This window comes from Nerophis ophidion, linkage group LG26 (assembly GCF_033978795.1).
Source record: "Nerophis ophidion isolate RoL-2023_Sa linkage group LG26, RoL_Noph_v1.0, whole genome shotgun sequence".
Taxonomy (NCBI): Eukaryota; Metazoa; Chordata; class Actinopteri; order Syngnathiformes; family Syngnathidae; genus Nerophis; species Nerophis ophidion.
Genome location: NC_084636.1, coordinates 12733204 through 12748560, shown reverse-complemented (window position 1 = coordinate 12748560; position 15357 = coordinate 12733204). Strand labels below are relative to the sequence as shown.

The 15357-nt window shown below is 41.6% G+C and overlaps 1 protein-coding gene across 1 annotated transcript in view; it reads right to left on the bottom strand.

Moving 5' to 3' along the window:
* Positions 1 to 2586: 2586 nt before the first annotated feature.
* Positions 2587 to 15357, bottom strand: part of LOC133543296 (golgin subfamily B member 1-like) — a 44304-nt gene continuing 31533 nt past the window's right edge. The window contains exons 54-59 of the mRNA XM_061887781.1: positions 15166 to 15276; positions 14085 to 14270; positions 12238 to 12447; positions 11969 to 12171; positions 6562 to 6666; positions 2587 to 6474 (exon numbers count right to left, since the gene is read on the bottom strand). Of these exons, the coding sequence (XP_061743765.1) occupies positions 6354 to 6474; positions 6562 to 6666; positions 11969 to 12171; positions 12238 to 12447; positions 14085 to 14270; positions 15166 to 15276 (936 nt within the window). The 3' untranslated portion in view covers positions 2587 to 6353. The remainder of the gene's footprint in view (positions 6475 to 6561; positions 6667 to 11968; positions 12172 to 12237; positions 12448 to 14084; positions 14271 to 15165; positions 15277 to 15357) is intronic.

The following is a 15357-nucleotide window of genomic DNA, read 5'->3' as shown; positions in this document are numbered from 1 at the left end:
AGACGGCAGGAGGCTTTCACATGTGCAGAGACCGATGGAAAGTCAGCAAAAAAATCAGTCAAGTAATCCAGGCTCAGGACGCAAATTCATTTTGCCTCTCATCGGCATCCTTGATCGCTCCCTTGGCACTGCAAAGCTGCCCGCTGCTTTACTGGGGACATGGGTTGAAGGTGGAACTGTGAAATGAATTATATTTATATAGCACTTTTCTCTAGTGAGCGCTTTACATAGTAAAACCCAATATCTAAAGTTACATTTAAACCAGTGTGGGTGGCAGTGGGAGCAGGTGGGTAAAGTGTCTTGCCCAAGGACACAACACCAGTGACTAGGATGGCGGAAGCAGGGATCGAACCTGGAACCCTCAAGTTGCTGACACGGCCACTCTACCAACAGAGTTATACCGCCCCTACATATATGAACATAATATACATTTGAAAAAACTCAAGAACATTTTGTGATGCTAAAAAATATCGACGTAACCATAAAAGTATCGACAATATACACACTCCTGTACTTGGTATCATTACAGTGGATGTTAGGTGTAGATCCACCAATGGCGTTTGTGGGGGATCGGAGAGGACCGGTACTTTTTAAAGGGGGTTTAGTACCGAATATGATTCATTAGTATCGCGGTACTATACTAGTACCGGTAAACCGTACAACCCTGATACATACTGTGTAGGGACAGAGCCAAAGCGCTGACGGCGGGGCAGGGCACGCTTCAGCCCTGCCCAGGATGGCGGCAAGGAGGCGGAGGATGCGGCGGAGTGGTGAAGCGGGGCTTGCTGGGAACGACGCCGCCACAATCTAAATCAGGTGTGTGGCACACACACCGGCACACGATTAACTCATCTCCTCCTGCTGTATAAAAGGGGAGAAGAAGGAGAACTTCCGGGACGAGTTGGAGAGCCGGAAAGAGCGATCGAAGAGCAACCGAGAGCAAGTCAGAGAACGGGACGACGACGACGGCGGCTAAAAGACCGGACCGGCAAGCGAGACACGGAGGAGCGAACAGTGCGAGTGACGACGGCGCAAAAGTCTGCATTATTTGAAAAAATAAGAGTCATACCTGCTCGAAAGCATGTCTTTCCTAGGTGGTCCATTCAACCCTCACGACGACGGCTTAAGACAGTCAGACATACATTTATCAATTTAGTGGCGACTTGTCCAGGGTGTACCCTGCCTTCCGTCCGATTGTAGCTGAGATAGGCGCCAGCGCCCCCCGTGACCTCAAAAGGGAATAAGCGGTGGAAAATGGATGGATGGATGTTAATGTACATATAATCATTTAATAATTTAGTTCATGTTTAATTAAATATTTAAAAATTTAATTAACTATTAATTTCGTCAATTAATTATAAAATGACTGAATCAATTATTTCACAATTTATGAATTATTTCATGGATAGAATAATAAAATATCACTTAGGCTTAAGGGTCGTTGCTATAGTTAGTATCAATTGTGCTGAAGTGGTATTTTTCTTTGTCTGTGCAAAGCCGGCAATCCAAAAGATTGCAAGCCAGTCTGGTATCAGGGTCCGTGTCCAGAAACGGCCTGCTGACTGCCAAGGTCGAACACCCGCCATGACGCAGACAGAGCAGAGACAAGGTGATATCACGACTGTCAGCACAATTGCAGTGACTATGATGGCGGAAGTGGGGATCGAACCTGGAACCCTCAAGTTGCCAGAAAGGCCACTCTACCAACTGAGCTATTGTTTGCAAATTTTGCCCATCATTCACAATGCCAATGCAAGACATGTTTTATTTTTATTTTTAATGCATCTTAATTTGTAATGTATACACATAAGTACCATATTTTCCGAACCATAGAGCGCACCGGATTATAAGGCGCCCTGCGATTAATGGTCTATTTTCAATCTTTTTTCATATCGTGGCGCAGTGAGAGAGTGGCCGTGCGCAACCCGAGGGTCCCTGGTTCAAATCCCACCTAGTACCAACCTTGTCATGTCCGTTGTGTCCTGAGCAAGACACTTCACCCTTGCTCCTGATGGGTGTTGGTTGGCGCCTTGCATGGCAGCTCCCTCCATCAGTGTGTGAATGGGTAAATGTGGAAGTAGTGTCAAAGCGCTTTGAGTACCTTGAAGGTAGAAAAGCGCTATACAAGTACAACCCATTTACTTATGTAAAACACCACATAACATGTAATGGTTCTTTGGTCAAAATGTTGTATAGATGTCTTACAGATCATCTTTAAGCCGCTTTCTGACAGTCTCTTCCGGATCCGCCGTTTTGTGGGCGGTCTTATTTACGTGGCTCACCTTCGGCAGCGTCTTCTCCCCCGTCATTATTTGTTGCTTCAAAACTCAGGACCCACTTCTGGTTATCTTCATTCTTTCAAACTAAATTTCAAAACAAACTGGATTTTTAAATACACACATTTTGGCTCACAATTGTGTTATTCAACGAACTGTTCAGCGTTATTTGCTGCAAAAAAAAAAAAAGATCCAGTTTGCAAAATTTCAACGAAAAATAATTTGTGACAAATTGAGTGTAGAAAAAACCCAAAACTTTAATAATAAATCTTCGTACTGTCTTATCGAGATGTAGAAGACAGAAGGGCATTTCTCCTGCAGTGGTAGCCACAGTAACGACATAAACAACAACATGTAAACAAAACAAAACAATACAGGCCCCTTTAAGGGGGCTGCAAGAAGGATAACGTCACTTTTAAGGCAGCTGAGCTACACATCGCTAACCAGCTAGCACAGGGGTGCCAAAGTCATTTTCGCTCGGGGGGCCACATAGAGGAAAATCTGTGCACTTGGGCCGGACTATTAAATTCATCTTAGGTGAGCTCGGGCCCAGAGAAGCCTGCGGCATTCTTGCGTGTTGTTGATAAATGGCTTTTGCTTTGCATAGTAGAGCTTTAACTTGCACTTACAGCTGTAGCGACCAACTGTAGTTACTGACAGTGGTTTTATGAAGTGTTCCTGAGCCCATGTGGTGATATCCTTTACACACTGTCGTCGGTTTTTGATGCAGTATCGCCTGAGGGGTCAAATGTCCGTAATATCCCACCAATAGGATGGATTTAGCTGCGGCGGCCAGGTGATTTTATAGCTGGAGGTGGCGGCAGGTTATCGCTCGTCCATCCATCGGTACTTGGCAACTTCAGAGTTATGATGTGCGCAATCATACTTGGATATCGATAAAAGGAGTGCCACACTATAATTGATTTTCAAATCAAAATGTCGATACTTTGATAGTACATGTTTTGAGGTAAAATATTAACAGCAACACAATGGGAAGTACTATTGAAATCTTGTATAAATGACACGTTTATAGTGGGAACTACTTTTTCTTCCACCTGGGTACGTGTTATGCGTGAGAGCAGCAGATCGTGCGAAATGAAGCTCGGTTGGACGAATTGTGGGCGGACCCAAGAAACAAGTCTGAAAAATACTGAATTATACTGTATGTTGTGCAGTAGCTTACTGCTGGTCGATATTTTTTGTAAAATGCAACAAAATGTACAGTACTTAACTGCATTTAAGAAGAACAGTATATAACAATTTTTTTTGGTGTGTTTTTACAGTAATTTCTTAGTGTGTGAATGTGAGTGTTAATGTTGATGTTGTCTATCTGTGTTGGCCATGCGATGAGATGGCGACTTGTCCAGGGTGTACGCCGCCTTCCGCCAGAATGCAGCTGAGATAGACTCCAGCGACCCCAAAAGGGACAAGCGGTAGAAATGGATGGATAGAATCAGAATAGTTTTTATTGCCATTGTTTACGAACGGGCTCACAAACTAGTAATTTTTCTTGGTGCAATAAGGCAGAATAGGTAAAAAATGAGCTGTTTTTTTTTGGCTTTTATTTATGTTACAAGCAGCCAGCCCTCTAAGGGCAGCCAAAACTGCAACGTGGCCCTCAATGAAAACGAGGTTGACACCCCTGCTCTAGGAGGTGCTCACAGCCCAACAAAAGGGTGTTATTTCATTTTATAGAGGGCTCTCTCAATATTGAAAAATGTATTTAGAATGCAGCAAAATGCTTTAATGTTCTAGCTATGAAAATATTGATTCCTACTTAGCAGAAAGTACTTTTTTCCGGTCATGTCCAGAACCAAGTAACAGCAATAAACAAGGGATTACTGTCGCTGCGTACCGATTAGATCCGAATACATGAAGTATTGTTAACTTAAGTTATAGGGGTGTAACGGTACGTGTATTTGTATTGAACCGTTTCGGTACGGGGGTGTACCGAAAGAGTTTCTAAGCTAAAGTCTTAACAAGCTGCTTTGCTTCTTTTCCGCCTCTGTCTCGGCACCCAGCATTGTCCCACCCACACTACCATCTGATTGGTTACATATATAGCGGTAACAGCCAATCAGCAGTGCGTATTCAGAGCGCATGTAGTAAATGCTTCAGCGTCGAGCAGATAGGTGTTTAGCAGGTGAGCATAAGGCAGCGTACTCTCCCCAAATGATAATAAACACCTCCAAGTCAACTACCACTAACATCACTATGCGCCCGTTGACCTTCTAGAAACTTAAACTGCAGCTCAGCTAGCTCGCAGTTCTGGCTTGAGGTGAAGGCTAATTAGCTTTTAGCATAACGTTAGCTCATTTGCGGTGGTGTGTGTGTGTGTTTTACGGACAGAATTGCTTGGAATGGCAGGGTCCCTGCTATCACATGTTGACAAAAATATTACATTTACATAATAAAAATCAACTACAGGCTTCCCAAATTCTGTGATAAATTAAGCATGATGAGTTGACTTGAAACTATTTAAAGGCCTACTGAAACCCACTACTACCGACCACGCAGTCTGATAAGTTTATATAGCAATGACTAAATCTTAACATTGCAACACATGCCAATACAGTCTTTTTAGTTTACTAAATTACAATTGAAAATTTCCCGCGGAGTTTTCTGTTGTAAACGTCGTGGAATGATGACACGTGTTTGAGACGTTATTGGTTGGAGGGAACATATGAGCCCAGCACCACCTACGGCTAAAAGTCATCTCTTTCCATCGCGGAATTACAGAGTATTTTGGACATCTGTGTTGCTGAAATCTTTTACAATTTGTTCAATTAATAATGGAGAAGTCAAAGTAGAAAGATGGAGGTGGGAAGCTTTAGCCACACAAACACACAGTGTTTCCTTGTTTAAAATTCCCAGAGCTGAATCTTTACTATGGATCAGAGCAGTCAAGCGAACATGGATCCTGACTACATGTCAACCGGCAGTTTTCGGTGAGAAAATTGTGGTAATAAGTCGCCTCTTAGCGGAGATCAGCGGAGCTTCTGCCCTGCTGCAGCTTCGTGACTTCCCTCAGAGACTCTGGCGTCAACACACCCGTGGCCACACCCCTCCGACTTTCAGGTACTACTTAACTCACTAAAACACTAGCAACACAATAGGCAGATAAGGGATTTCCCAGAATTATCCTAGTAAATGTGTCTAAAAACATCAGAATCACTCCTACTGCCATCGCCTTTCTTTTTGTTTTTCTAGTCCTTCACTCTAAATTTCCTCATCCAAGAATCTTTCATCCTTGCTCAAATTAATAGGGAAATTGTCGCTTTCTCGGTCCGAATACCTCTTGCTGCTGGAGGCTCACATTATAAACAATGTGAGGACGTGAGGAGCTCCACAACCCGTGACGCCACGTGCACATCGTCTGCTACTTCCGGTACAGACAAGGCTTTTTTATTAGCGACCAAAAGTTGCAAACTTTATCGTCGACGTTCTCTACTAAATCCTTTCAGCAAAAATATGGCAATCGCGAAATGATCAAGTATGACACATAGAATGGACCTGCTATCCCCGTTTAAATAAGAAAATCTCATTTCAGTAGGCCTTTATGTTGCACTTTTTATATGTAGAAGAAAAGTTTTGTCATTTTAATTAATCTGAGCAACAATTTGAGGCAGTTTAATGTGGATTAACGTGGACAGGATTATTATAGTGTTCACAATGTTAAAAGGATAAAGTCAATGTTTACAAATTTGGTAAATAACCCAAAAAATGTATATTTTGTTGTTTTCTTACTGTACCGAAAATGAACCGAACCGTGACCTCAAAACCGAGGTACGTACCGAACCGAAATGTTTGTGTACCGTTACACCCCTATGTATAACCTTAGCTAATTTCTTGTTTTGTTAAATGTCGGCTTCCTCGAAGCTTGAAAAACGGTATTCTATTACTAAAACATATTTTACGTTGGTGATTGTAAAAGTCCTCTCATTACAGGAGGTAACAAAAAAAAATCTGCCCCATTATGAGTAAATAAGCAGTTAACCGTATAACTGAATGATCTAGCTTAGGAGCTACAGCAGCAATATTGACGGTAGATAACGCAGGAAGGTCTGTGTGTCAACGTCAATCGGATTTCTTAATGGAGGAGGTGTCGGGGAACGTCGGGTGAGGAGTGTTCAAGGGGTCCACTGGCGATGAGGTTCTCGGGGGCCTGAATGACAACTCTTGCAAGGGCATCTCCTCGCTGTCATCAAGAAAGACAAAGATGTCATACCACGTTAAACTATAACAAAACTTGGCGGTAGTGTAAACAACAAAAAACATGGCTTACCGCCTGTGTCGTTCACCGCTTATTTGAGAGTTCAGAGCCTCGATCTTTGTTTGCAGCTGAGTAACTTTGCTGCGAAGATTGGAAATCTCCCGCACATACTCGCCTCTGTGACAACAAAGTGAAAGAACACAATTAAATACCTACTAACATGCACGCTTTCACTTTTCTTCAATCTCAACTTTTATTTTAGTCATGTTTTTGTCCAGTTTTTACAGTAAATCTATTCCAATTTAGGAATTTCTGAAAAGAAAAAGATCTGCAATCAGTGGAGCTACAAATTACCTAAAGCAAATTATCGTGATAATGTGGTCATTTTTTATGTATTACACTTTGCGAAGTCTACTGTCTTAACCCCTGGGGACATTCTATTTAAACACTTCAAAGCCCAACAAAACATAAAAGCCCTTAAAGGGGAACTGAACTGTTTTTGAATTTTGCCTATCATTCACAATGATTATGGATTTTTTTAGTTTGAATACGTTCTGAATATTAATATAAACACAAATAAAAGTCCACTTACAGCAGAGCCAATTGAAGCTCTGCTATTCTGGCCATAATATCCGATAACTAACCATCCAAAAAGCGCCAACAATACTCCATTTACATTTCGTGACTTGAATATTTACCAAGTAGTAGTAATATTGTTATTATAATGTGTAACGCAAACTATTTATAGCGGCGACGTGATCACTTCCCTGTGTTTATATCGAGCGATCTGCTGATTCCTCGCTTCCCTGCTCCCTTCAAGTATATTTATTCTAAATCAAAAAAAACATTTTCAGGGGCACTATAGACAGAATTGAACGGCTTTTGATTGATTCTTTTTAAAATGCGTTCTGAATATTAAATAAAAAAACAAAAGTCCACTTACAGCGGAGCCAATCGAAGCTCCGCTATTCTGGCCATAATATCCGATAACTAACCATCCAAAAAGGGCCAACAATACTCCATTTACATTTCATGACTTGAATATTTACCAAGTAGTAGTAATATTGTTATTATAAGCTCTAACGCAGACAAACGTTTTATAGCGGCGACGTGATCACTTCCGTGTGTCCCTGTGTTCACACTATCGAGTGGTCTGCTGTTTCCTCGCTTCCCTGCTCCCTGTAAGTATATTTTAAATCATAAAAACATTTTCAGGGGCTCTATAGTGTCATGATCTGTGATTCTGTTTGTTTTGGACTCCTTTAGTTCCTGTTTGTGCACCTCCTGAGTTTAGTCACCAATTGGATACTTGTGATTTTCACCTGCCTCTATTGTTCGAGACACTCACCTGTTTGTAATCAAGAGACACTATTTAAGCCTGCCTTTGCTGATCACTCTCCCTGGCTTCTTTGTTTGCTTCCCGCTACTGTCACGTACGATTTGTTAGTTCATGATTCCAGTGCTAAGTTTTGCTTGTCTCATAGCCTATGCTACGTCTTAGCTTCCCGTTGTATGAGGCACGCTTGCTTTTTTGTTGTTTTGCCTGTAATTTGGTGGTTTGAATGATTTATTAAGAATAAATCAAATCTTACCTTCAAACTTTCGTCCGGAATTGTCCGTTTTGCATACGGGGAGAACGAAACGCGCAGTAAGCCCCAACCAAACCCTGACATATAGACAGAATTTAACGGCTTTTGATCGAATTTATTTAATATTTAGAACGCATTAAAACAAATAGTCATTTCTTTCATAATGATTGTGAACAATAGGCAAAATGAAAAAAGTGCACGTTTTTGAAGGGCGTAAAAAAAAAATGGATTCATACATATATATATATATATATATATATATATATATATATATATATATATATATATTTTTGTTTTTTTTTTTTTTGCTCAAATTTCTAAATTTGCAGTTATGAACAAAAATATAAAATACATATTTTTTAATATTGACCCTTTTAGAAGGCCTTCTGATCAGATAATGTCACAGGTTTAAACATGTAAATAAATAACTTGTGTTCTGTTGATTTATACTAATTGACAATTGTGACATTATTTGATGCAAGTTTTAAGTTTTATTTGTCTTTCTTCAGTTAATAGGCTAAGCTAGTATGATGTTGCAGTTCAAATTTGACTGCAATGTTAGCATTGTAGGTCACATAGAGCATTGCTAGTCTGTCACCCCCTGTCCCACTCCTCACCATTACGCTGTTGTACGCGATATATGACATTTATTGCGTTGGACTAGTTTTATGTAAAACGTTGATAAAATGCCACGCTGTCAAGAAAAATGTGGACAAACGCAGCTTATAAGCATTAAAGCTACAGACACACAAAATAGTGTGCTAAATCTAATATTCTTAGTGTGTTTTTACATCAGAAATAAAAAAATGTTTTTGGACTACGTGGTTGGGGAGAGGGAAGTCTGGGCTTCCCTGCTTAGGCTGCTGCCCCCGCGACCCAACCTCGGATAAGCGGAAGAAGATGTAAATGCAATCTGACCCGCATGCGGACTTAATGTCATGACATCGCACGCACCGTAGTGTTTTACGGAAGTAAACATGGCTTTTACTCTAGTTAGTCTCAGTAGATGTGTATTTGTGGCAATTTCTAGGATTTTGTGCAATCAAAGTCAACATTTTCTGAACCAAATTACAGAGCATAGAAGATTAAGAAGGAAAAGGACTCTCGCAGTTTTATGGGATATTTTGCTTCGATGTCTGCTTGAAGAGCGTCTGTGGGCTTGCATTTGAGGACAGGAGTTGTGGAACATTCACGTGTGTTACTAAAACATTATTTTCACCAGTTTTTTACTACGTTATCAATTATATTCAAACTGTCTATTTTGCCAAATATACAGTACAGGCAAAAAGTTTGGATACACCTTCTCATTCAACGTGTTTTCCTTATTTTCATGAGTATTTACATTGTAGATTGTCACTGAAGGCATCAAAACTACGAATGAACACGTGGAGTTAAATACTTAAAGGCCTACTGAAATGAGATTTTCTTATTTAAACGGGGATAGCAGGTCCATTCTATGTCATACTTGATCATTTCGCGATATTGCCATATTTTTGCTGAAAGGATTTAGTAGAGAACATCGACGATAAAGGTCGCAACTTTTGGTCGCTAATAAAAAAGCCTTGCCTGTACCCGAAGTAGCAGACGATGTGCACGTGACATCACTGGTTGTAGAGCTCCTCACATCCTCAACGATTATAGCCACCAGCAGCTAGAGCGATTCGGACCAAGAAAGCGACAATTTCCCCATTAATTTGAGCGAGGATGAAACATTCGTGGATGAGGAAAGTGAGAGTGAAGGACTAGGAAAAAAAAAAAAAAGGCGAGGGCAGAGAGCGATTCAGATGTTATTAGGCACATTTACTAGGATAATTCTGGAAAATATCTGCCTATTGTGTTACTAGTGTTTTAGTGAGATTATATGGTACCTAAAAGTCGGAGGGGTGTGGCCACGGGTGTGGTGACCGCCAGTGTCCGGTGGGATCGGGCTTGAAAAAAATGTCTGCTACAACCGTTGACGTCAAGCGCGCGCGTCATCATACCGCGACGTTTTCAACAGGGCACTTGGCGGGAAAATTAAAATTGCAATTTAGTAAACTAAAAAGGCTGTATTGTCATGTGTTGCAATGTTAAGAATTCATCATTGATATATAAACTATCAGACTATGTGGTCGGTAGTAGTGGGTTTCAGTAGGCCTTTTTTAACAAAAAAAGGCAAAATAACTGAAAACATTTTTTTTATTTCAGTTTCTTCAAAATAGCCACCCTTTGCTCTGATTACTCCTTTGCACACTCTTGGCATTCTCTCGATGAGCTTCAAGAGGTGGAATGGTTTTCACTTCACGGGTGTCATGGTTTTGATGCCTTCAGTGACAATCTCTACAAGGTAAATAGTCATGAAAATAAAGAAAACGCATTAAACTGAGAAGGTGTGTCCAAACGTTTGGCCTGTACTGTTTATGACACCTATTTCATTGTTCTGGTCGGATGAAGGTGACCTGAGCACGGACGCATCGCATATAAATCCGATTTCTATCCACATACAAAAGCGACGTGGATCGGATTTGAAAATATTGAAATTGCAGAGTTCACACTGACATGGAAATATCTGATATAAGTCGCATTAAGGCAAACAAATCTGAATTGACCTGAAGTGTGAAGAAGGCCTAAGAGCACTTTTCCTTCACTTCCAAATGTATTAATTGTTTAGATATAACATTTACCGTATTTTCCGGAGTATAAGTCGCATTTTTGGGGGAAATTTATTTGATAAAACCCAACACCAAGAATTGACATTTGAAAGGCAATTTAAAATAAATAAAGAATAGTGAACAGGCTGAATAAATGTACGTTATATGATGCATAAATAACCACCTGAGAAGGTGCCTGGTATGTTAGGTTAACATATTATGGTAGGAGTCATTCACATAACTATAACATAAAGAACATGCTATAAGTTTACCAAACAATCTGTCACTCCTAATTGCTAAATTCCATGAAATCTTATACGTCTAGTCCAGTGGTTCTTAACCTTGTTGGAGGTACCGAAACCCACCAGTTTCATATGCGCGTTCACCAAAAAATAACATTTATTTTTTATTTGTTTCAAATACAAGACAAAGTTATAGGTTTTTGGTAACACTTTAGTATGGGGAACATATTCTAAGTAACAAAGACTTAATTTAGAGTTATTTGGACACTATGGGAACATATTCTAAGTAATAAAGACTTAATTTAGAGTTTCTTGGTTAGGGTCGGGGTTGGGGTTATAATAAGGCCATGCCGAATAAGTACTTAATAATGACTATTTAAGAGCCAATATGTTACTAATTTGCATGTTAATAAGCAACTAATTAATGGTGAATATGTTCCCCATACTAAAGTGTTACTATGTTTTTTTACTGGTGCACAAAATGAACCGTGAATGAACATCACCTTCTTCAAACAACAAAACCAAGACAGTGCATAAACTCACAACATATTACCCACCTGCAAATTAGTCAGCTGTTGCCATATCCGTAATACACCGATAGGGAGAAGTTTGTATTTACACGATGATTCGGGTGTGTTTTGACCTTTGCCGAACCCCTAGGGTTCGATCGAACCCAGGTTAAGAACCACTGGTCTAGTCTCTTACGTTAATGAGCTAAATAATATATTTTGATATTTTACGGTAATGTGTTAATAATTTCACACATAAGTCGCTTCTGAGTATAAGTCGCAAACTACAAAACTGCGACTTATAGTCTGAAAAATACGGTAAATAATATATTTTGATATTTTACGGTAATGTGTTAATAATTTCACACATAAGTCGCTCCTGAGTATAAGTCGCACCACCGGCCAAACTATGAAAAAAAACTGTGACTTATAGTCTGAAAAATATGGTATGTAACCTTTTGTTAAATCAGCTTCCTTGACATGTTCCAAAGTTGCAAAGAGTGCCTTACATCTTGTTTTCAGCCTGCATGAGCCTCTCACGTAGGACCTTCAGCTCGGATTCTTTTTCCCTGGCTGCCTGGTGGGCTTGGAACATCTCTTGCCGACTGTTGGCCAGCGCCCTCTCGAGGTTATGGATGGTCAACTTTTCGCTCGCCAGGTGTTCTTTCAACAGCGCCACTTCTGTCCAAGCATCGTCCTGTCTCGTTGTTGCCTGTAGGACACGTGAAAAAGGCAGAAATGAGAGCATTTCCCGAAAAGAACTGAACGTAAACCTCACCCTCTCTAGCTCCATGCTCTTGTATAAAAGCTGGCGGGTTGCAACTTCATTGTCTGCGTCTAGTCTGACACACAGCTCCCTGACAGAGGCCAGGTCGGCGAGAAGGACGGCTTTCTCCTCCTGAACGGTTCGTAGCTCCTCCTCCAGTAGGGATGTTCCTCGGATTAACGTGGACAACTGCATCTCGTAAGCCTTTATGTCCTGCATATACTGCATCGAATATGGACATCAATGAGCATCTAAACCAGGGGTCACCAAACTACGGCCCACGGGCCGGATCCGGCCCGCCAGCGTCCAAAATTCGGCCCGCGGGAAGTCCCAAGTTAAAATATTTGAATTTGAATTTTACATTTTTTTAAAACATGTCCTTTATAATCCATTTTATACTGCTTATTACTCTTGGTGTCTCCTAGCCACCCCAGGCAAATCATATTGTTTAAAAATGCATTTTCCAATTGATAATGTGACATCATTGCGCTCGGAAAATAAATATATATATATGTATATATATATATATATGTATATATATATATATATATATATATATATATACACACACACACACACACACACACACACACACACACACACACACACACACACACACACACACACACACACGGGGTCGGCAACCGGCAGCTCCGGAGCCGCATGCGGCTCTTTGATCACTCTGATGTGGCTCAGTTGCTAAATTGCCGACCCCAACGATTATTCCGGGAGGTTTCCGGATTTATGCACCTCTTTCTCAAAAATCACCTGGGGATAACATTCTCCAATTTTCACCTGGACTTCAATATTGAGAGTATGCAGTGATTGCAATGCCTTTAAACTCCTCCAAAACATGTCGTTGCGCCCGCTTTTACACCACTCGATCTGCGTGCCGACTGATCACATTTTATATTCAGCCTCTGATAACACAGGAAAGCTACTGCAACGCATACTTAGTCAACAGCTATACAGGTTACACTGAGGGTTGTAATATAAACAACTTTAACACTCTTACTAATATGCGCCACACTGTGAACCCACACCAAACAAGAATGACAAACACATTTCGGGAGAACATCGGCACTGTAACACAACATAAACACAAAAGAACAAATACCCAGAATCCCATGCATCCCTACTCCTCCGGGCTACATTATACACCCCCGCTAGCACCAAACACCGCCCCCTCCATCCCCGCCCATCTCAACCAACGCATGTAGGGGCTGGGGGGATTTGGTGCTATCGGGTGTGTATAATGTAGCCCGGAAGAGTAGGGATACATGGGATTCTGGGTATTTGTAACTTGCCTCCCTTGACAACACGTCACTGCCCTACCTGTATGGCTGTTGACCATGTATGCCATTTAATCCCTTGTGTGTGTGAAAAGATATTATGTGACTGGGCCGGCACGCAAAGGCAGTGCCTTTAAGGTTTATTGGCGCTCTGTACTTCTCCCTACGTCCGTGTACAAAGTGGCATTTTAAATAGTCATAAATTTTACTTTTTGAAACCAATACCGATAATTTCCGATATTACATTTTAAAGCATTAATCGGCCGATAATATCGGCAGTCCAATATTATCGGACATCTCGAATTGAATACAAATTAAAATCAAGAGTAAGATGAATAATTCAGTGTTAATATTTGAGTGGGCTCAAGATCAAAAAGGTTAAGAACCCCTGATGTACATCACGTGGTGAATGTGAAAAGTATTGAATGTCAACATGTTAAAGTTGTGATGTGAAGGAAACATCCGTAATAGACAATAACTAAGGTTTGCTTCTTCCTACTCTTTTTTTTTTTTTTGAGATGTTGAATTGTAGGAACGCAACTACCTGAACGACTACTTAACCCTTACCTGCTGGATCTCTCGCTCCTTGTGGCTGACGGCTTCGTGGAGGTGCCTTCGGTCCGTTTCGGCAGAAAGGAGCTCCCGTCGGATAGAGTTGATGAGGACGTCTCCCTGCATCAGCCTCTGCCCCCTTTCTTGCATGTCAGAGTTGGCCATGTGAAGCTGCTGCAACAGCTCGAAATTCTCCTGCTCCTGAAATTCAAGAGTATAATTTTCAAGATATACCTTGGGGTCTGGCCAGATGAAGTCATCTGGCCAGGATCTTCAGCTCTCACTGGATCGGTTCACAGCCGAGTGTTAAGCGACCGGGATGAGAATCAGCACCTCCAAGTCAGAGTCCATGGTTCTCGCCCGGAAAAGGGTGGAGTGCCATCTCTGGATTGGGGAGGAGACCCTGCCCCAAGTGGAGGAGTTAAAGTACCTGGGAGTCTTGTTCACGAGTGAGGGAAGAGTGTATCGTGAGATCGACAGGCGGATCGGTGCGGCGTATTAAGTAATGCGGACACAGAATCGATCAGTTGTGGTGAAGAAGGAGCTGAGCCGGAAGGCAAAGCTCTCAATTTACCGGTCGATCTACGTTCCTATCCTCACCTATGGTCATGAGCTTTGGGTTATGACCGAAAGGACAAGATCACGGGTACAAGCAGCCGAAATGAGTTTCTTTTGCCGGGTGGCGAGTCTCTCCCTTAGCAATAGGGCGAGAAGCTCTGTCATCCGGGAGAAGCTCAAAGTAAAGCCGCTGCTCCTCCACATTGAGAGGAGCCCGATAAGGTGGTTCGGGTATCTGGTCAGGATGCCACCCGAACGCCTCCGTAGGGAGGTTTTTAGGGCACGTCTGACCGGTAGGAGGCCACGGGGAAGACCCAGGACACTTTGGGAAGACTATGTCTCCCGGCTGGCCTGGGACTGCCTCGGGGTCCCCTTGGAAGAGCTGGACAAAGTGGCTATGGAGAGGAAAGTCTGGGCTTTCCTGCTTAGGCTGCTGCCCCCACAACCCGACCTCAGATAAGCGGAAGTAAATGGATGGATTTTTCAAAAGCAAAAAAAATATTAAAAAAAGATCTTGTATGTAGCAGTCTTCTCTTGCCTTTGACTTCAAGAGGTTCTCAATCTTGGACACTGTAATCACGTAGGAATTGACTCTGTGTTTCAGCTCGTTCCTTTCATGTAAAGCCCCTTCCATGTCCACGAGTGCAGCCTAGACAGGTGAGTTTAAACACAACAGACCTCTGTGTTGAATGTGGAAAGTACATCCCTGCAGCATTGCAAACATTATTTA